The sequence below is a fragment of the Elephas maximus genome, chromosome 15 (genome assembly GCF_024166365.1).
Source record: "Elephas maximus indicus isolate mEleMax1 chromosome 15, mEleMax1 primary haplotype, whole genome shotgun sequence".
NCBI lineage: Eukaryota > Metazoa > Chordata > Mammalia > Proboscidea > Elephantidae > Elephas > Elephas maximus.
In genome coordinates this window covers 32,577,641-32,600,980 of record NC_064833.1, presented here as the reverse complement: position 1 = coordinate 32,600,980, position 23,340 = coordinate 32,577,641, and the positions used below count along the sequence as shown (strand labels likewise).

The following is a 23,340-nucleotide window of genomic DNA, read 5'->3' as shown; positions in this document are numbered from 1 at the left end:
AGTACTTGTGCACTTTTTTTTTGATAAGTTTCCAAAACACATTGAATACCCGTCAGAAACTGAGTAAATCGGGCGCATTCTTTCAATGGTAACCCAAAACCAAACCAAACCCAGTGCCGTCAAATCGATTCCGACTCATAGCAACCCTATAGGACAGAGAATTGCCCCATAGCGTTTCCAAGGAGCACCTGGCAGATTTGAACTGCCGATCCTTTGGTTAGCAGCCGTAGCACTTAACCACTACGCCACCAGGGTTTCCTCTTTTCAATGGTAGCTCTGGAAAATCTGCTGCTTTAAAAATGGAAGATGAATGCCAAGGCAACTGCCGGGCTTCTGAGTAGAGAGCTCTATTCCAATGTGGACATGGATTAGAAGTGGAAAATATCCAACACAATGTACTCTTTGAAAGTTCATGGCCTTATTCCAGGGTTTCTAAACCCCAGTACATTAACATATTGGGCCAGATAATTCCTCCTTGTGGGTGGGCTGTCGTCCTTTGCATTGTAGAATGTTTAGCAGCATGCCTGGCCTCTACCCACTAGATGCCAGTACTCAGTAGATATATTACTCCCCATCCCAGACCATTACAGACCAAAAATGTTTCCAGACATTGCCAAGTGTCCCCTGGAGGACAAAACTGTGCCCAATTGAGAAACCCATTGTGTTATAGAATAGAACTACTCCATAGGGTTTTCTTGGTTAAATTTTCTATAGTGATTGTCAGGCCTTTCTTCCATGGTGCCCGCTCAGTAGGTTCCAACGGCCAACCTTTAGGTTAGTCGAGCCCAAACCATTTGCACCATCCAGGGACCTTATACTAATCTGTACTCCCGAAGTAAACAACAAAAACACTAAAAATGTCACTACCATCAATCTGGTATCTTTCAGTAGCATATGAAGAAAATGTGGTAATTCATGTTCTAAACAGTAACGCAAACCTCTCTAACCCGATAAAATACTATGCATGAATAAAGTGTTTCAAAGCAAGATTTATATTTCCTTCTTTTAAACCAGGTCAGAAATAAAGCACTTTGTACTTAGTATAGCCTAGTCCAGGTCATATGTAAAATTTGAAGAATTTAAGAATAGTAAAAGCAATATTCCATATTTTTAAGTTTATAAGTTAATTTTGAAATGACAGAATAGGCAGGCCAATGTAATGAAGACAAGGAATATGGCGATTTAACAGAGGCTAAATTTTTTTTTTTTTAAATTGAAAGCACCTGGTAAAATATAGACAAACTAATTGCTCTTTATCAACCTCTGGAAGTTTGTTAAAAAAAAAAAAAAAAGTAACCGTCTTGCCTTAAAGAAGAACTATTATTCTAACTCTTGATAATATTAATCATTTTCTGATGAACATTATACTAGGCTAATGGACACTGTCTCATTTAATCATTCATAATTGCTTAAGGCGTTATTTTGATCCCCATCTGGTTATTAAGGAAACTAAAGCTCAAACGGTTGAAGTAACTTCTCCAAAAGGATGCACCTGGTAGAAATAGGAGTCAAACTCATACCCTTTTTATGCCGAGGCTCAAGTTCATTCTGTGTGTTTTACTGCTTCCTGGGCAACTCTTTAATGAGAGGTGGCCTGAGGCTTGTAATTCGAGGAGGCTAATGGACTTTTTGGCACAATAGCAGAGTCTTGTCATATTTGCATTCCAATTAATCAAATCCAACTCTACAAGCTGAGAATGAGACAGCAGAGGGGAAGGGAGGACAGCACTTTTAATACTGTAGGCATTTTCCAGCTTCGACCTGGGAGTTAAATAAAGCAAAATGAGAGATATGAAGGTGCTGTTTCCTTCATGGTTCTTGATTCTAACATTTTACTGAACTAAACGTGTTTCCAGTGTTTAAAGTCATAATTTTTATTTTCACCAAATAAGAAAAAAATAAAAAACAAGAAAGATCTCAAGTAAACAGTCTAACTCTACAACTTGAGGAACTAGAGAAAGAACAAACTACCCATAAAGCTACCAGAAAAAAGGAAATAACAAAGATCAGAGCTGAAAAAAAAAAAAACAATGGAAAGAGCCATCAAAACCAAAAGTTGGCTCCTTGAAAGGATCAATAAAATCAACAACCTTTAGCCAGACTGACAAAGAGAAAGAAGACGCAAATAACCAAAATAAGAGTTGAAAGTAGAGACATTACAACTGACCCAACATAAATAAAAAGAAAAACATAATACTATGAACAACTGTACACCAACACTTGTAAGCTTAGGTGAATGGACGAATTCTCAGATGCATACAACTGTTAAAAATAAAATCTTGTATTAATTCAAAAGAATAACACAATATTTGATTCTCTGTGATTAAATAAACAATTTGCAAATTGGGAAAAAATTATGTAATTTTTAAAATAAGTGTTCTAAGTGAAAACGAATGACTTCACCTGGTATTTAACTAAAGAATGTGACCTGTTCTGATGCTAGAAGGAAACTGTCTAAAAAGTGAACTTAATGGGCAGTTCAAAGAATTTTCAAAGATACTTTCAATGATGTTATTCTTTAAAACCTAAACTCAGCACACAATGTGATTCTACCACATTTGAATGTGCTGTGTGTGCTAGGCGAAACCCTGGTGGCATAGTGGTTAAGTGCTACAGCTGCTAACCAAAGGGTTGGCAGTTCGAATCCACCAGGCGCTCCTTGGAAACTCTATGGGGCAGTTCTACTCTGTCCTATAGGGTTGCTATGAGTTGGAATCGACTCAAGGGCATGGTTTTTTTTTTTTTTTTTTAATGTATGCTAGGTCTCTGGGTGGAACAAAGGGTTAAGTGCTTGGCTACTAATTGAAAGGTTGATGGTTCAAATCCATCCAAAGGTGCCAGGCCTGGCAATCTACTTCTAAAAGATCACCACCATTGAAAACTCTATGAAGTGCAGTTCTACTCTGAAACACATGGGGTCCCAATGAGTCAGAATTGACTTGACTTTTTTTTTTTTTTTTAATGTATTTAGGGGAGTGGTGCAGCGGTAAAGAACTCGGCAGCTAACCAAAAGGTTGACAGTTCAAATTCATCAGTTGCTCCTTGGAAATCCCATGGGACAGTTTTACTTTGTCCTATGTGGTCGCTAGGAGTTGGAATCAAATGGAGGGCAACAGGTTTGGATTTTTTTTTTTTTTAGGAAAGTAGGGAGGGAAAGAGATGATTTTGCGGGGGAATATCACTCTACAATTTTCCAAGAAGAAAAATGAAATTTAAAAAATCTTTGTGGTATCATTTAAAATAGCAAATAGTATCCTGCTCTTTCAGACCCACTGCTGGCAAAGATTAATATATTTTAGGGGTCCTCAAGACGAATGTAGTTAATCGAATGGTTAATGTTGTTTTATTCTCAAACTGGAGAGTCCTCCAAAAAAGTTACAGTGAAAAAGATGGTGCTGATAACTCACGCCCAATAATTTATACCTTTAAATTCCTTCTCAGTTTTTATGTGTATTTTTGTGAAAAATAGTAAATGTGTATGTTTAATTCAATTACATTAATTTAGGTACAAATGGATTAAAATTTCATTCCCATGTCAAATACTAAAGTGCCTATGAAAGGCAAAACTTAGAAAACAGGCATGGAAATTTTTACCAGGTAGTGGAAAGGTAGGCTTACTTCTCTAACTTATTTAATTACTCCATGAAGCAACTGATTTATGAAATTGAAGATCTTTACCGGCTCTGGCATAAATACCTATAAAATCTGAGTGAATAAATTACATTAGGCAGTATTATTATATAAAACATATTTATCTGTTGAGCTTCAGGTGCAAAACAGCTTATTGTCACTTCTGATTTAATATCTCAGTTTTCATTCAAACACTGTACCTTTTAATTTCTGGAGTACAAGTAAGGGAAACATAGATTCACTCATGCGAATGAAAAGCTTCCTTGGGTTGATTTTTACCTCACCTTACCTCACCTCTACTCTCCAGCCTATTCAAGGAAAATGCAAGGCAGCCAGAGGCTAACACTCTAACATGTTCATTGACTGTATAGTTCCCATATGAAGGAAATTATTTATTAACTACATGTCTAACTCTTGATTATCACTGTCCTTATGCAAATAATATTGACTGAGCCTGGGTCCTAAGTACAAATATAAAACTACAAATGGGAAATCCAGTCATGCATGTCCAGTCAAAGCTCTTTAAGTCTTCAGTAGCTGATAGATGCTCACCACAGTCACATTTATTTTCAGTATAAATGTAGAGGTTTCGAAGGCTTAGTTCAAACCAAGAAAAGATTAGTAGTGGTAACAGAATGATGAACAGAGCTCTATAAATGAACGAATTTCCATGATGTAGAAAATAGCTTCTGTTTTATTATTTTGTCATTAAGCTTCTATTTTATTATTTTTCATTAGCTATGTTTTTTTTTATGGTAATGATACATATTTGTGCATCAATATAACAATAAAAAGATCAAAACTGAATACTAAACAGGTTAAATTCTATTTTAATGAAATTTTGAAAATCAGAACTTTAATTTTTATAAAGAAGAAAACCCCAGAATAATACTTTAATAATATTACCTTATATATTATGGAGCCCTGGTGGCACAGTGGTTAAGCACTCAGCTGCTAACCAAAAGGTAGGCAGCTCGAATCCTTGGAAACCCTATGGGGAAGTTCTACTCTGTCCTATAGGGTTGCTATGAGTCAGAATCGACTCGACAGCAATGGGTTTGTTTGTTTTTTAAATATATATTATAGTTTTTAAAAATAATTTTCATGTACATTAACTCATTTAATTTCTAAATGCCTCTTGACCCTTACTACAAGGATCTTCCTATAATACTATTTCTATGAGTCTATTGTGTAAATTTTTTTGTTTGGCTTTGAGTACTATTGAGTAAAGATATAAATGGCGATGTGCTTCTATAGTTTATCTTTCATCACTATTTAAACACAGTATCTTTAAATAAAAATTTAAATTAAAAGACATTTGCATTATCTCCACCAAGATATGAGTTTTTACCAAACAACCCTTATTCTCCTCTCTTCTTCCCTTCTCTCCCCTCTCCCCTCCTTTTTCCTACCTTCCATTTGTTCTTTCTTTTTCATAAAAATATGACTTGTTTGTTTACCTATGAGTGATACTTTCACATGAAGAAAGACTAAAATTTTGGAACTTTTTGGCAAATCCTTTGGGAAAACTGGCAGGAAATAATAATTGGTGAGCTAAAGTTCTGATTATAATTACATTAATTATAAGAAATTTTGCTTAGACCATGATATTAAGAACTTTTCAGAAAACATGTTTTCATTTTTTTATGCCTTCCCTAACATTAAAAAAAATTTAAGGCACTTACAATGGCTATGTGAAGTAGTAACATTTTATTATATTACAACAATGAAAAGAGTTTGATTCCTCCCTCTTCCCCTTCCTCCCTCCCCCTCCCTTCCTCCCTCCCCTTTCCTTTCCTCCCTTTCTTATATAATTCTGAGAATATACTGTAATTATTTTCTCTTTATCTTAGAGAGAGAGAGAGGGAAAGAATACTTGCTTTACTCTATTAGGTCTCAGAGGAAACGCTAATATAGAATTTCTCCTCTTTGTGCTCTAAAGGATAAAAGAATATACACGTTCTTTTTAAAGGACTAACTGCGACAACCCCTCTCAAATTATGAACTCTCTCGGTGAGGTTGCTTGCTCTAGTAATCATGTATGAGAATCCTGACTTCAAAGCATTAAAACCAGATAGCTGTACCATGTTAAGATTTCCCTCTTCCCCATGATAATCCTTTTTGATACAGTGAACTCAGCTTACATGTAGAAACCCGTTCTTCATAGTAAAGTCCTATTAAGTTTGAGACAAATTTTATTTCCACTTTCTCAGGATTTTTTCCTTATTATGGGCGTGGCATAGTGTTTTCTTAAAAAGAGAGGAAGGCTCTGTGAGTGCATATTTCATAAGCTTCTTATTCATTATTCACGCTAGTTGAGATAGAAGGGATACATACTTGGAACATTCCCTCAGATGTGTCCTCTGAGACATACACTCAGCCCAAACCTCAAAGGGTCTCTTTCAGAGGGGGCTGGAGGGAAACTCAATGATAAATTCTTACCGTAATGCCTCCGGGTGCTCAGTTCCCCTGGAATTTTATTTTCGGTCACATGAATAAGGCCAATAGTACTTTACCCGAAAATAATCTAACAGTGATTACAGCATTTGAAAAGTTGCAAACTAGTTTTGTTCTCTGTATTTCAGAAATACTATTTATTGAAGAAGGAAAATAAAACAATCTCTAATTCAATTTTGAGAGGGTGCATGCCATTTACTTATTTAAATTCACGCCTCCTGCAAGAATATACAGCTGATTTAGGCCCTGATTTAATTAATACACACTGAATGTGCTGTGAATACTTTATAAATGTTTAATTATACAGTGAGGATAGCATGTTTCCTCCCCTACTTGAATTAAAAATGAGTTATTAGTATAAACATTTTTTAAAAACCTCATTTATGAAGGCACAATGAGCTAATAAACTGAGTGCTAAAAGATGCTATGTATTTTGAGCAGGAATGAAACCTCTCTTCCTCCTTGACATCAGGTTACGTTTTTCCTTGATCCATCTATATAGTTTCAGTAAGGACCTATAATTCTCCCCATTCTGGTTATGGTTCTGGGTCACCCAAATTTTAAAAATTGGGGTCTGTTCTGGTGTTGCTTCCTCGGACAGGACTGAACATGAAGAACAGTTAGAAGCCCTGGATGGAGCCTCCAGCTCCCCTCCCCCATCTCTTTTCTTCCCTCCCTTTCTCTTAAGGAGGATAACCAAAAAACCAAACCCATCGTTGTCGAGTCAATCCAACTCATAGTGACCCTAGAGGACAACGTAGGACTACCCCACAGAGTTTCCAAGGAGCACCTGGTGGATTCGAACTGCCGACCTTTTGGTTAGCATCCATAGCCTGGTGGATTTGAACTATTGACCTTTTGGTTAGCACCTATAGCACTTAACCACTACACCACCAGGGTTTCCCTTAAGATGGAGGGGGAAAGGAGAGCTAGCAAAATGTGTTCAGTTGGCCAGTGGCAAGTGGTATGCACATGAGTTAAGATCAGAGAGGGAGGCTTTTTAAAGAACCTGTGTCAATAAGTCACAATCGTTGTTTGGTTGTTCACAAAACTAAAGAATTTAAAACAATATGTAAAAATCAAGCTCTGAAAATTTTTCAATTAAAAACTATAAGCACAAATAATTTTAAATGCTTTTCTGCAGTATATTCGCCAACATGATCAAAATAAGAATGCATTTTAGTCATTTATTTTTCCTTATTTTAATGACATTTAGGCAAATTAATAAACCTTATTTTTATGTAATGACTTCATAGTTACTTTGAATTTCCTTTAATTATTGTGAGTGAGTTACAAAGAATACACATCATCTTCCACGCAAAGCTTTTAGTTAATACAGTTTAAAAAAAAAAAAAAACAGATGAATCATCATAATATGTGAGGCGTAATAGTTTTTCTATATCCATTGCCTTAAGTTAAGCCAGGACATCTTGATGTTAAAATTAATAAGCTGAAGAAGGAAGGTGAAAACTTATATTAAACACTTGCTGTGTGTTAGGGACCATGCTAGGCATTTTAACATGCATTATCCCCTTAAATCCTTTCAAGAATCCTGTGAATAAAGTAGGTAGTCTAGCCATTTTTTTCTAGATGAGGAAACTGGCTCAGGTGTTTCCCAGACTCTGCAGACTGAGATGAATCCCAGTGACAGGAGGATTGTGATAAGCATAGCTGAATAGCTCAAACACAACTTTTTCCTTCCCCTTTCAATTTTCCATATCTGACTCCAAATACATCAGCATTTGTATAAAACATATTGCTTTGCATTCTTGAAGTTCAACACATTTGCAACGCTATGAAAGCATTTTATTCATCATGCCCTGTAACTCCGGATTGTCAGATTAACCTTGACGGTCCCTGTTTTTCTCCTAAATAGATAAATCACTCTAGTACCCAGTATTGCTGTCTGGAGTGAGGAGGACTTTTTTTATATTACGCAAGAAAATGATTTTTTCAAGGAGGTGGTTCTTAACCTTGACTAAGCCCTATAGTTACCTGGAGGACTTTAAAAAACACTCATTCCTGGCCCCACCATATGATTCTAACATGCAGTTAAGGTTTGAAAACGTTGCTCTTGGTTTCTCCCCACAACAAAGGCCCTCTTCTTCTGTGACTGCACCCACATGACCTCAAGTGGAATGAGGTTTGGGGCACAAGGTGGGTGTGAGGTATTAAGCATAACGACACTTTACGAAAATAAATCTCAGCTAGCCATATTTTCCTTAATCTTTTTATAACAAATCTTTGACAAAAATCCCAGCCCCAGTAAAACAAACAGCTCTTTATGTGATTAGCTGTGAGACAGCTGGGCCAATAATCCCCGTCACTTCAGGATAGCTTTCTGAATTTATGCAAAAACAGTACAACCCTTACTGGAGCGAAAACTGCCTTAGGCAGCAGGCAACAACCCTTCTCCTTGCTGGGGTAGCTGTTTAACTGGAGCCCATTTAATGCCAAACAGGACTGGAGCCTATAAGAAAACAGCTATATTTAAATTCAGTTTCACGTGTTACTCATCAAATTGTAAACCAGACTATTAAATTTCTGGTAGCTACTCTTGAAAATATACACACGAGAGGGTTTACCAATGGATAATACAGCACTTCCATTTAGCAGCAGATATGACATTTTAATCTTAATCTGTGATAGCTCCCAACCAGGGGAGTATGTATAAATTCTCATATCTACCAAAGCACTCAACTTGTACAACTTCAAAACAACCAACACGTCACATTCAAATTCATTTAATTAAAACGGTGCCTGGATCAAGAGCATTAATTCTCAGTTACATTCTAGGGTAATGCATAGAGTATATAATTAACTGGTCTGGAATAAACTCTGGATAGAAACACATTCACCCAACTGCTACCAAGTTGGCAAGTGCAGGAATGGCTACCTGCCACTACAGTTAACCATTCTTTCCTTGTCAGTCAGATCAGAGGGACTCAGTGAAAAACACAGAAAGTAGTTTTGCATGGCTTGATAGATGGAAAGCAACATTCTACCAAAATGAGAAATTAGGAATTTTTGTAACAGATGATTTATAATTTCTTTGCAGGAATTATAAATCAGGCACTGTAAATTCTTTGTTGTTAGCTCATTTGGAAACTTAAATTTTCTCCAGACCTCTTCCAACTCCCAAACTAGGCTTCTTTGGAAAAATCAGCAACACTTTACGAAAATAAATCTCAACTAACCACATTTTCCTTCATGTTCTTACAAGTCTTTGATAAAAATGTAACCCCCAGTAAAACAGGTATTCCTCCTTCATCACCAAAAGCAAACTTACCTATGAGGAAGGAGAAGGAACCAAAAATTGCTGACTCAGGCAAATAGAACTAGACGAGGCTTCAGTTCTGGAGTCAAAGTTTGGAGACTCTAGTTTAAATGAACGCAGGAGTTGGATTGCCTGACTGTCCTCTAAATCAAAACCAGAGGAATCTGCACTGGTGTGGAGTGCTTCCGGGTGCCTCCCTTTGTTCCATGTAGAATGCTAATGCTAAAATTGCAGTTTGCATTCCTGCTCCTGCTTGCTCAGGCAACACTGATGCAGTCTGACAAAGCTTCCAGTTTAAATATCCTGACGGGGGAAAAATAAGTCCCACAAGATGCGACCTCCCTTGTGTACCAGTAAAAAAAGCCACACAATGAATGTGTAAACCCGAACAGCTAGAAATGTGTGGGCATGTTAACGGTATCTGACCTCATTTGTAAGATATATTAGAAACACGGAGAAAAGGTATTTTCTACTTCTTGTGAATGTGATTAAGGAAGTCAAGGGTGTGTCTATGAATTTTTTTCCACCTCTTTCTTCTCCCTGGTGGGCAAATTTGCACTGGCATATAAAAGCAGTCAGTACAAAAAGAGAAAGAAATTTCTCAGGGCAGTGAAATATAGATCAAGGCACAGAGTAATGGGATGAAAACGCTAAGAAAAAGTTAAAGCCATCAAGAGAGGAAAAAACTAACAGTGTAATTAATTAATGTGTTACCATGATATCTTTAAAAATATAAGAGATCAATCTAAAACTTCTTAATGCAGCTTGTCTTTGAGCTGGGGAATATAAAAACCAAAACCTCTGCTGTTGAGTGATTCCAACTCATAGTGTCCCTGTAGGGCAGAGTAGAACTGCCCTATAGGATTTCCAACAGTATACATAGTTCAAGACTGGAATCAAAATCTTTCAGAGCAAGTTATCACACATTTAATTTATGAGCTTCTGTAGAAATTTACTGGCACGTACAGTACTAGTGAATACATCAATGATATTTCAGTCACTTCATCTAATGCATAACTTCATCATTTTGGCAAAGGAAATCTGTCTTTCTTCTTTTCCAGGGAAGAGTGAGTGTTTAGGTAACACCAGGACATGCGATGTTTTCAGTGCTCTTGGGTTTAGTTAACTTTTTATTTCTAAGTTTCTAACTTGGATATTGAAATGTAGATTTATGAAGTTCATGTGTTTAGCACAACTACTTGACATATTCTATTCTCTTAACACTCCTTTATAGAAAGTGGTTGGTATTAAGACTTTTGAGTTGAGTTTGAGAGGTTTGATAAATGTTCTGGGCAAAATTCACTGATGATTAGTGGTGACAGCTAAATTATGGGTGCCACATTGGAAAGTTTTGGCTTCAAAAATACAACATAAATACAAAAATCTCAGACTGGGAAACAGTGTGAGAAAATGACTTAATGGATTTCTTAATGAAATGCCCGTAAATAAGTTTAATATAACTGTATATTGTAATTAGTCTACAGGTCAAGAGTGTTTGATATTGGTCTTGTTGGAAACTAAAAAATTAAGTCTCCTTAAGTCTCATTTTTCCTCAAGTCTTTGGCCAGGCCCTATGCCACACCTACAGCACTAAAAAAAGAAGTAGAGAACAGATATCAGAGAATTACCACTGTTCTGGAGCCTAGCAAAAGGATTTCCAACTGAAAGCAGAAAGTACAGAGAGCTAGATATTCTTGTCTCACTCCATCAATTTCTTTCTCCACTTCATATATATATAATTTAATGCATAGCACTTATTGCTGTTGGGAGAACTTAATTAATAAAGGAATTGTAGAACTGAAACAATGAAGATTCCCAACCTGTGCTTCAAATAGGCTAAAAACAAATATTTGTGAATTCACCCTTTATGGATACTCACATACACAAACTAGTAATGTGTGCAAATGATCTTGGTATGCCTATTAGAATGTTGAGCAATGCGTCCATTTCTAAGTCAATATTTGCATTCTTATAAGTCATTACCTAGAAGAAATACCAATCCTTTTTTCCCTGTACCTAACTGACCTACAGAAACCCTTGTGGCATAGTGGTTAAGTGCTAAGGCTGCTAGCCAAAGGGTCAGCAGTTCGAATCCACTAGGCACTCCTTGGAAGCTCTATGGGGCAGTTCTACTTTGTCCTATAGGGTCGCTATGAGTCAGAATCGACTTGACAGCACTGGGTTTTTTTGGTTTAATAAACCCACAGCAATGGGTTTGGTTTTTTTTGGTTTGAACCCTGTAGTGGGGCCACTGAGAAATAATTAATTTCAGGACCATGGACAACTCACCCAAAGCCCTCAGCCCTACTCTTGAGCGCTACAGGAAACCTTCCTTTAGCTTAAAATGTAAGAAATAACTTTATAGTAACCATCTCCCATTTCAATACATTTTAACAACCAAATGAATAAAAAATGTTCAGCTAGATATTATAAAGTTTACACTGGAAAAAACCCTTCTATCTTATGGAAAAACATTATAATGGCTGTTTTAAAGACATGAGTCACTGTGATAAGTGCATTTAAGTGTCATTAGGTTTAATGGTTCCTGCTCACTCAGACTATTATGCTATACCTTTTAAAGTTCATTTAATGCATATTAATGGTGTAAAATTGACAAAATTATGAATTGAAGTTCCCTAGGCACAGGTTAAATCAAAGAAGGAGGGAGAGGACTGGTTAACATTACCTTCTACCCCACTCTTCATTTATACTATGAAAGATGTCAGCTCTCCCCTTAGTGAGTTGAATCTAAATTGATTTTTATGGTTTTAAGCTCAGGTAACTGTTTTTGGTTGGGTCATCAAAGGTTAGCAGTTTTCTTCAGGGAGTAAGAAAATGTGCATTCTTCTGAGATTAAATTCATATTTTATCCCATACTTTCAGAGACATATATGCCTTATTACTTCCTTCAATTCCTGTATTCAACTTGCAGAACCAATTTAAAGGGTCATTCAGGATATTCTTATTTTGTAATTTTGCTCTCTCATCACCACCATTTATCACATGAAACAGCAGTGCTTAAATTATTTCATGTCTGAGTTAGCTATTAGGATAATAAATACTATTACTATTAATGTGAAAAATAGAAAAATCCAAGGTTCCAGTCCCAGCAATATTTGATACAGCAAAACTCTGGTTCATAGTATCGGGAAGACTGGAATCAAATTTTGAACTATGACTTGCAAAAATACTAAGAATGACAAAAATATTCATGTTAATTATGTTTGAAAGAAGAGAAATTTATAAACTCACTGCCTGTTGCAGTTCGTTTAATATTGAAGGATGACTAACACATAACTTTTTAGCTACTCTTTTGTTTCTCTATCAAAGACTCCAAACTAAAAAGGATTTAAAAAAAAAAAAACTTGGTAAAGGAAAATAAAGCCATACCAAGAAATACTACTACCTTTTCTAAAACATTTAATTCATTTGACTGACAAATTATGTCCTGGGATTTATAATTTTACCATTTACAAATAGAATTATGGTACCATGTTAATGTTTGTGCTGCAATAGGTTTCTCTTATGTAGCCTTTGTGGGTTCACAAATTCTCCCAAAATGACTGGTCGAGCCACAGTCTTCCAAAGGATTGGTCAGTTTGCTATCTGCATAAGAAGCCTTGCAAGGATCAGTTGGCTTGGTATAAGTGGCTTGCAATCCACTCAAGAGGACTGGTCAGTTTATGATCAGCCTAAGGGATTGGTCAGTTTACAAAAGCCACATTCTGAAATTAACAGGAGTGTTCCTATATAAATGACCAATATCACAGATGGTTTTTGGGGACATTCTGACCAACAAGAGCCTGGAAAGGAGCCTGTCCTTTTGATCTAGGGTCCCTGCCCTGAGAACATTCTAGATCCAAGAAAGGACTGTGCTGAGCTCGAAATACTGAGCTGATAACACTGAAGATCAAGAGAAAGGTGGCAAGCACAGAACGGCTGAGCAGCAGTGAAGTGACAGCAAGCACAGCAGAGAAAGGGTGGCAAGCACAACAGAGTTAAGAGGCAGAGAAACTGTAGCAGTAGAGCAAGCAGCAGGAACCATGAGACTGGCAGACGGCAGTGGTGGTTGGGTTGGCCCACGGAGCACCGCTGGGCACCTCCAGGCAGGATGTTGCCTATGCCTATGGAGCTGGGTGCCTCTGGGCAGAAAATTGCCAACAGAGCTGGATGCTCCATAAAGAGGAAGTAGCCACAGTCTGAGCCCATGCAGGTGGACACTTGAGCAGAGCGAGTGACACTGTGCAGACCAAGAGGAGGCCTGTTCTGAGGGGGCTGAGAGGAGACCCACAGAAGCTTGGGCTTTATACTGTACAGGGCTTGCCTGTAAAATATTTGCCTCGAGAGCTGTTGTAATGCCAGCCTAACCCTGGCACTAGCCCAAGGTTCTCTGAAGCTGCTGGCTGAGAGCTGGATCAGTAAGCACAGGGGGCCAGACCCAGCTAAGAAAAGCCGCAGAGAGAATGAGAGAAAGAGAGAACACAGATACTGCAAACCTGACCCAAGCTGATGACACACCTGCTGAGCTGATACCTGATCCATGGCATACCCACCTGGTGACATGGAATGGACTTGGGGACAGGGTGAGCAGGTCCCCTTTTAGACATAAAACCAAAACCAAACCCACTGCCATCGGGTTAATTACAACTTATAGCAACCCTGTAGGACAGAGTAGAGCTGCCCCATAGGGTTTCCATGGAGGGACTAGTGGATTCAAGCTGCTGACTTTTTGGTTAGCAGCTGAGCTCTTAACCACTATGGCACCAGGGCTCCCTTTTTGACATAAGTGAGTTCCTTTCCTACCAAGTGTGGTACTTGTGGGGATGGAGTGAATTGGTTCACTTCAAATCTGTTCATGTTGTTTACTGTTTATAAATAATACCAACAGCTCTCAATTGACAGCATTTTGTAACGTATCTTTGTGCTTGCAACTTAATTAGATCGAATAGTAGAGTCCTCCCTAGCAGTCTCATGATCGCTTGGGATTTCACATGACAACCAGTGTGTGTACACATGTGTGTGTGCACAGTTCAATGTCCTTTGAAGAATTCTGGAGGTGGGGAGAGATTTCAAGAGGACAGGAACTAAGAAATGAAACATAAGAGTTCTGATTTTCAAAATCTAGGAAGAGGAAAGAGTCTCTTAAACACTGGCTGGTGATAATTGAAATATTAGGTAATATTCTGGCACAAATAATAATAAAAAAAAAGATGGCTACTGAGCACTTAGAAAACAGTGGTGCTTAGAAGTCAGCTTAGGCTCCAAAGAATAACTCAGGCCTACTTCACTGCCTTTTACAGACAGGGTTAGAACTAGAAAACCTGAGAAACGCGTAAGATAGAAGCCACAAACTTAGAGCTTACTTGGACCAGGCAATGAACACAAGTGAGCAAACTGGACAGTGTACTATCAAAAGTTAAGGTACTGAGCATTATTAAAAGGTTAGCATGGGCCCTGGCCAGCACTACTAGTTCCAACTGATGGTCGCCATTTACCAGGGGAAGTCAGAAATCTGGAATTTTTACATGGATCATTTTGATATTTAAAATTTTAACTTAAACTTTTTTTTACTAGTGAATATTCCTTTGATTAAAAAAAACAATAATTTGTAGACTGAATCTGGTCCACAGGCTTCCAGCTTGGGACATTTGGTGAAACATCTGGACCTCAGTGAGGCATCTGGCAAGGCTTCACATGGTATCTTTAGGGAGAATTTCCAGGTGAGTGACAGTAGAGACACTGCAATTAGGGGAAGTAAAATTTAACCTCAATATAAGGATAATTGCATCTTCCCAATGAGGAATGGGGCTGTCCTAACACTAGAGGTGCTCAGCCTGACCACAATTTGGCAATTCACAAGATCACAAAATAGGCCCTGAATTTGAATTTAATTTTAATATTTTTTCATACATAAGAGTATTGTTGTTAGGTGTGGTCGAGTCAGTTCCAACTCACAGCAACTCTATGTACAACAGAACAAAATGCTGCCCGGTCCTGCACCATTCCCACAATCGTTGTTACTCTTTTTTTTTTTTTTTAATTTTTTAAAATAATCTTTATTGTGTTTTAAGTGAAAGTTACAAATCAAGTCAGTCTGTCACATATAAGCTTTTATACACCTTACTACATACTCCCATTTACTCTTCCCCTAATGAGTCGCCCCGCTCCCTTCTTCCAGTCTCTCCTTTCGTGACGGTTTTGCCAGTTTCTAACCCTCTCTACCCCCCCATCTCCCTCCAGACAGGAGATGCCAATACAGTCTCAAGTGTCCACCTGATACAAGTAGCTCACTCTTCATCAGCATCTCTCTCCAACCCATTGTCCAGTCCCTTCCATGTCTGATGAGTAGTCTTCGGGAATGGTTCCTGTCCTGGGTCGTTGTTATTCTTGAGTCCATTGTTGCAGCCACTGTGTTAATCCATCTTCTTGAGGGTCTTCCTCTTTTTTGCTCACCCTTGACTTTACCAAGCATGATGTCCTTCTCCATGGACTGGTCCCTCCTGATAACATGTCAAAAGTATGTGAGATATAATCTTGACATCCTTGCTTCTAAGGAGCATTCTGGCTGTATTTCTTCCAAGACAGATTTGTTTGTTCTTTTGACAGCCCATGGTATATTCGATATTCTTTGCCAACACCATAATTCAAAGGTGTCAATTTTTCTTCGGTTTTCCTTATTCATTGTCCAGCTCCCATATGCATAGGAGGTGACTGAAAACATTATGGCTTGGGTCAGGCGCATCCTTGTCTTCAAGGTGACGTTTCTGCTTTTAACACTTGTCTTACTGTGGGGGCTTGCGTGTTGCTGTGATGCTGGAAACTATGCCACCAGTATTCAAATACCAGCAAGGTCACCCATGGCGGACTGGTTTCAGCTGAACTTCCAGACTGAGACAGACATGGAAGAAAGACCTGATGGTCTACTTCTGAAAAGGATTAGCCAGTGAAAACATAAGAATATACTTATGTGCATATGTACATGTCTCCCTCAATTCACTACTTCATTCAAAATATTCATTAAAAATCGACTAGATTGCCAAACACTGGGAATACAAAAGAAACAAAAATCTTTGGGCTCATGCAGTTTATATACTGTATATTCCCCAGTTTACAGACCATATGTGCCTATTAAGTTATATGGGGACCATACAAATATATGTCTTTGTGTGAAACTTCATTCTGGAGCTTTCCTATGTACTTAGCATTGTTGTTATGTACTGTCGATTCTGACTCATAGTGACCCTATATGACAGAGTAGAACTGCTCCACAGGGTTTCCAAGAAGCAAGTGGTGGATTCGAATTGTAGACCTTCTCATCAGCGGCCTGAGCTCTTAACCACTTCACCACCAGGGCTCTGCATAGGATATTCAGTTATTTTGGGTAAAAATCACATTACACTGTGATGAATGGGGTCATTAGCTCATTCATTTATTCATTTAGCTTTTTTCCTACAAATATTTGTTATGGATCTACCATATTCTAAAGATACTCTACTAGGGCTAGCCCATATGGGACATAGGGCCAACAGGTGTCATCTGTGATTTATGGTTGCACTCCACATATTGGATGTTTTCGTGACTCAACAGCCCAAATGTCCTACATTATCTTTGATTAGGCTTTCTCAAAATTTAAATAAATTAGAGAAGAGGATGAAATCTTCTATCAACTGGCAATGATTGTACCAATACCAATATTACTCTCACTAAGGAGTAACACTTTGTTGTTAAACATCATCATGCTGTGTTGACAATAATTCCAAAATGAAGTGGTAAACATGGTAAAGTCTAGTAATAGATCTATGACTGTGTATATTCTAATATAATTTCTGGCTTTTCTATCCACATAAATCACAGGGTAAGAAAAGTTTTTTTTTTTTTAATTATCATGTACTAAAAATATTCATCTGATATTCTAAGTAATTTAGATTTTAAAATCAAAGGGTCAGAAATAATTAGCAGATTTATAATGTGATTGAGTTTATTTCTCCTAATGTAGATTCAGTCACGGTCAAAGAATCAGTATTCTTCCTTAAATCTGAGTCTTGCTGGTAGGTAAATTCTAGGAAGGTATTTTTAAACATTCAAGGGCATGTCTATGTTTCATGAAAGGCAAAGTTAAAAACAAGGTCACAGAGTATTTTAATGGTTGAAAATACTTCATGCTTAAATAAATATAAATGCTTAAATAAAAAAGAACGATGGATCTGAAAAATGTCTTTGGAAACCTCTAATCGTTAAAGAGAAATACTGACTTTTTCCCCTAAAAAACTGTTGCATAAACATCCTTCATTGATGGTTGTGAAAGTACACATCAAAATCAGTAGGAACACGGTGAGTTAAAGTTCCTTAGAAGCATTTTTGGGAATACTGTTATGATCCTTCCATATTCATTTACTCATCTTTTCCCCATATAGTCAGTTTAAGTTCACTTTGAGAAGAAAAAAAGATTTTTAATTCAAGGATATTTTTAAAAGGGGTTTGCATATCAAACCAAATGTTATATAGTTTAAACAAACTAATTTATAATCTAAGACAGATTGAAAAAAAATCTTATAAATACGACTTAGTGACTAAGCCTGGGAAGGAAGAGAGAAAAACACGAGGTTGTTGTTTTAGCACAGTAACTATTTAAAGGCAACACTTTCTGTTTTCCAACATTTTAAGCAAATAACCTTAAATTAATATATATATATAGCTAAGATGTTAGTATCTCCAGGATACACTGATATCTGAGTCGGAGCAGTAATACCTTAAAAGCTGATATGGTCTTTTAAAATATCAAATAAAGAAGTATGTAGACAGTAGTTTGTGATACATACTTAACATATATTTTGTGTACATTGAGGCTTAGAAAAATAGCCAGTATTGGAATTTGATGTACTTACAAAATGACTTTTTCTTTTAACTCTCACAGGAACTTGCAAAGATAGTATAAAGAGCCCCTGTGTACTCTACATCTGGTTTCCCCAAATGGTTAGTATATCTTATGTAACTATATGAAAAGAAAACAAACCCACTGCTGTCCAGTCGATTCCGACTCACAGTGACCCTATAGGACAAAGCAGAACTCCCCATTGAGTTTCTAAGGAGCACCTGGTGGATTCCAACTGCAAACTTTTGGTTAGCAACTGTAGCTCCTAACCGCTAAGCCACCACGATTTCCTGTGTATCTACAGTATGCCAAAATCAGAACACTGACATTGGTGCAGTGTGTGTGCATAGCTCTGTGACACTTATCACATGTGAGATTTGTGTACCCACCATCCCAATCAAGATGCAAAACTATTCCAGCATCACAAAGATCTACCTTGTACTACCCCTTTATTGTCATCCCCCATCTCTAAATCCAATCATGAATTTGTAAGATGACTCTTTTATGCTTATCTATGACACAGGTTTACTAAAGTACGGATAAAGCACGGGACTGAGTGTTAGGAGAGGTTGGTTCCAAGTCTGCCACTGCCTAATTTATGCCCCTGAACAACTGCCAGCCTCAGTAGCCCGTCTGTAAAAATGAAGGCTTGGGTGAATATTTTTGGGGTCCCAGCATTTAAGAAGATATATAATTATTCAGTCTCAATTATGACATTGTCTTAAAGACTATTAAGTGCTAACCAAGTTAAAAATTTTAAATGCACTGTATGTTTTAAATGCATTCTATATTAAAACAGTTCTATTGCCAAATAACTTAATTAACCCAAACTGCGTCAGCTGCATTTTGAAAATCTATTGCTGCTTCAAAATTTGAAGCACATAAAACACGTAATTTCACTAGCACCCTTCTCTCAGTGGGGCAGGTGCTACTGTTCTCCCAAAAGTTCAGGTGGAGGGAACGTGGCAGAGCAATTACCTGAATTCCTTGGCCCCCAGGGGCACTCTTTGGGAGAAAGAAGCAAACATTCCTAAAATGCTTCTGGCCAAGTATCTGAGCTGAGAGTGTTGCCGTGGAAACTTTAAACTGAAGATTATGAACTGTGGGGTTCAACTTCAGCCTTCGTCTGAGAAGGACAGTTCAGATGCTGGAGCTTCCTTTTGGCTCTGAGACCCAGGCCTGGGGGGCAGGACTAAAGGACCAACCCCTGGCAGTGGAGTCTCCTGCTTTTCTTGGCAGCATTACTTACGTGCTTGATATCAAAGAAGATAAAAACAAGAGGAAAGCAGTTTTCCCAAGTGACTTCTTCCATTTAAACTTTAAAAATCACCGCCTACGCAGGTCTCTTCCTCTCTATAACTCACTTCCATCTTTAATTCAGCCTGTTGACACCACCCAGCATGCAGATATTTTGAGCTCATCAACGGAGCCCTTCATCAACAACATACTGATTAAAAATGGGTCCTCCTTCCTCACCTCGAACAATCTTCATGAAAAATCCTCGAGGAAGCAGAAACTTGAAAGGTGTCCTCTGGGAACTTTGGACTCTCCAGGTCTTTGGAGAGGCCCACTGAAACTTTTTTGGAGACCATCTATCCTTTACTAACCGTTCTTTATCAGAATGCATCATTTTCCATCCCCACTCCCGAGGGCATTCAGTAAACGGATTTTCAAACCGTACGACCGGGATCACTGAACTGTTCTACAGTGATGGACGCAATGAGGAGTCCAGCTCAGCCATCTCAACAATCGAACAGGGACGCGTACTCGCTGTTCCTTCGGCCTCCCTCTGGTGACAGTTCCCCTGATGCCCCATTTTCCACAACCTCCTTGCATGCCAACCTGAGCACCCTAGATACCCCCCGCACTGGACCACACTGGACCACAGACAATCAGTCGCCCTCCCGCACGGACGCGGGGGTCTTACCCTTTCTCTCTCAGCGGGGCCCCATCGCGCAGTCCAGGAGGAGGCATTTACGTGCTCCCGGGAGCGTGGCGGCCGCGCTGGGCCAGGAGGGCGCGCCGGCCGGACCCGGCGCCGCGGCTGGTTCGCCATCCAGCTCCGGGAGCCGGCCCGGCCAGCTCCGCCGGCGCCAGCCCCGGCCCGACACGTGGTGCCGCCGCCGCCCGTGCGCTCTGGCCCCCGCGGCCCCTCGGCCTCTGCAGCCCGCCGGGTGGCGGTCCGGGCTGCGGACCAGGTGGGCAGAAGGGCCGGGGACCAAAGGGCCGGTACCGGTAGGTGGGGCGTAGCGACGTGCGCGCGGTGAGGGCTCTGGCTGGGCGCCAGGGTGCCGGGGTCCTAATCCCGGGGCTCCCGACCGCCAGGCCGGGTCCGGTCGCCAGGGCCCTTGCAGACTGCGCCACAGGCTCTATTTCCCGCAGCCTCTCGGGGGGTTGGTGGCGCACTGCAGGGGCTCGGAGTTCCCGCCAGTGGAGGGAGCGCCGGCTCGGCGAGAGGATCTGCGCTGCGCGACCGCTGCCCGCCCCCGCGTGGACCCCCGGGGCTGATGTGAGCCGTACCCCTCGCGGTCTTCACTCACCCTAATTAACGAGTAGCCTACCCTCGCGATCGAGATGACAAACCACCAAACCCCCTGCAGTCAAGTCGACTCCCTAGGACAGAGTAGAACTACCCCATGGGGTTTCCAAGACTGTAAATCTTTGCGGAAGCACATTGCCGCATCTTTTGGTGGGTTCCAACCTCCGAGTGGGCGCTTTAACCACTGCACCACCAGGGCTCCTTGATGGAGATGAAAATCCCAGAAAACCGCAGAGTGGAGCTCAGGTGCCCTTTAGGACAGTCTCTCCGTGGGAAAATTCTCCCATGACCAAAGCTTGTCAGTCGGAGGTAATTAAGGAAACAGGGCCCACAACTTGGGCGAAGACTTACCTGCGGGCTCAAGGTGTTTCCTACTCCACCAATGGGCCGCCTCATCCTAACAAAGTGACTCTGTCTTAGTTTTCTCCTCTGTGACCTGGGGATAAATGTAGCCATTGGCTTCCTAGCGCTCAGGAGGTAATAACGATTGGGTTTAAAAAATAGAATACTTCGGGCTTCTTTAACAAAAAAAAAATATAATTTCTATTGATTTTAAGTAAGGCTGAAGGAAACCTCAAGACTGGAGGGAAAACTGTTCCAGTTTTTTAGTCCAAATGCAAAACTAATTCATCAGCTCCACTAGCTTCTTTGGGAAGGCAGGTTTTGAAGAGATTGGTGAGAAGAGCCTTCTTTGAGGTAGCCCCGTCATCCAACTTTACTAAAGTATTTATTTCTATGATAAAACTGGTTGCATTGTCCCACCATAGCTAAGGGTCAAAGGGCATCCACCACAGTCTGCAAAAGGCAGAAGGTGAGTTTCGTGTTATATTATTTGCTTGCTCTTAATGAACCTCCCTTTTTACCTCTTAAGGAGCTTTCAGCATAGAAAACTCCTTCTGAAGAACAACACCCCTGTCCTTACCCCTGCCCCCTCCTCCTTTCTCTGCCTCACCTTCTCACTCTGTTTAGCTCAGTCAGCTTAAAGTACAGTGTATCCATATTACTATGTGAGAGACCTTTGGGGTACAAAGTTCATGCAGTTGAAACCCATCAGTCTCATGTTACTTAACTCTGGCACGTGCATGTAACATTTTATTCTGTTGCCCCAGCTCATTTTCATCAGGTCATCCCTTCTACTCTTATCATAAGGCTCAAACTCTAATGATGTTTTCTCAGCCCTGGGAAACTCCCTCCCACACTGAAAATGCAGAATAATAGCATAATAGAGCCTTATCACAATAAAAATTTCTCTTTTGCCAAATATCGACATTACTCGGTCTTAGTATGTACCTCATGTGTCCCCCTTCCCCAAAGCATTCAAGGGCCAACCATTAAGTTTAATCCTCTCTTGGCTGTGAAGGAGGTTCAGTCTGCCCCTTTGGCTTCTGGTCAAAACTGCTGTCTGTCTGCAGCAGCATTTCCTTCACAGGTTTGTCTTGTGTTCCCTTGGGACCCTGTCCTAGGAATTTGGTTTTCTGCCTTTCTTCTCACCATAATCAAGATTTCCAGGTCCTTTGCATCAGATACTCCTGGATTATTTTCATTGAATTCCTCTTGGTTCTTTGTAAGGTTGTTGTAAAGACAAATAATAAAGTGAGTATAAAAGTGCTTGCAAAGTCATGGCCTAACCAAGTTGACACATAGTTTGCGGGGACACAATTCAATCCATGACATAGACCAATAAGCAACATCAGGATAAACAGAGAAAAGATTAAATTTGTCAAGGCCATCATTTTATTTGGATCCACAATCAACACCCATGGAAGCAGCAATCAAGAAATCAAATGATGTATTTATTGCATTGGGGAAATCTGCTGCAAAAGACCTCTTTAAAGTGTTACAAAACAAAGATGTCATTTTGAGGACACCTGACTCAAACCATGTATTTTCCATTGCCTCATATGCATGCGAGAGCTGGACAATGAATGAGGAAGACTGAAGAAGAACTAATGCCTTTGAATTATGGTGTTGACAAAGAATATTGAATATACCGTGGACTGCCAGAAGAACGAGCAAATCTGTCTTGGAAGAAGTACAGCCAGAATGTTCCTTAGAAGCGAGGATGGTGAGTCTTTGTCTCACGTACTTCAGATGTGTTATCAGGAGGGATCAGTCCCTGGAGAAGGACATCATGCTTGGTAAAGCAGAGGGTCATCGAAAAAGAGGAAGATCCTCATGGAGATAGATTGACGCCATGGCTGCAACAATGGGCTCAAACACTGCAATGATTGTTGAAGATGGGGCAGAACCAGGCAGCTTTTTGTTCTGTTGTATGTGGGGTCACTGTGAGTCGGAACCAACTCGATAGCACCTAACAACAACAATAAAATTCACCTATCAAATCCTTAAAAAAAAAAAAAAAGTGCTATGAAAATGTATGTTTGTTGTGTTAATGATTACCAGTCTCATTCCCTTGGAATTTTACAGCCTCCTTTAAAACAAGGGTTTCCATCTATTTGGAAGAAAATGCCGTTAGGTTTTCATTCTAGGGCCTTAAGAGCACTGGGAGTGTGTGTGTTAAAACGAGAAGCTCAGATGAGAGGCCTAGGCTGTAGCCTTCATCAC

At 39.5% G+C, this 23,340-nt stretch overlaps 1 protein-coding gene across 2 annotated transcripts in view; it reads right to left on the bottom strand.

The window, feature by feature from the left end:
* The window catches only part of SYBU (syntabulin), a 125,743-nt gene extending 105,020 nt beyond the window's left edge, over positions 1-20,723 (bottom strand). For both annotated transcript variants that reach the window (XM_049853973.1, XM_049853974.1), the window contains exon 1: positions 20,164-20,723. In XM_049853973.1, the coding sequence (XP_049709930.1) occupies positions 20,164-20,292 (129 nt within the window). In that variant the 5' untranslated portion in view covers positions 20,293-20,723. The remainder of the gene's footprint in view (positions 1-20,163) is intronic.
* Between the last annotated feature and the right edge of the window lie 2,617 nt (positions 20,724-23,340).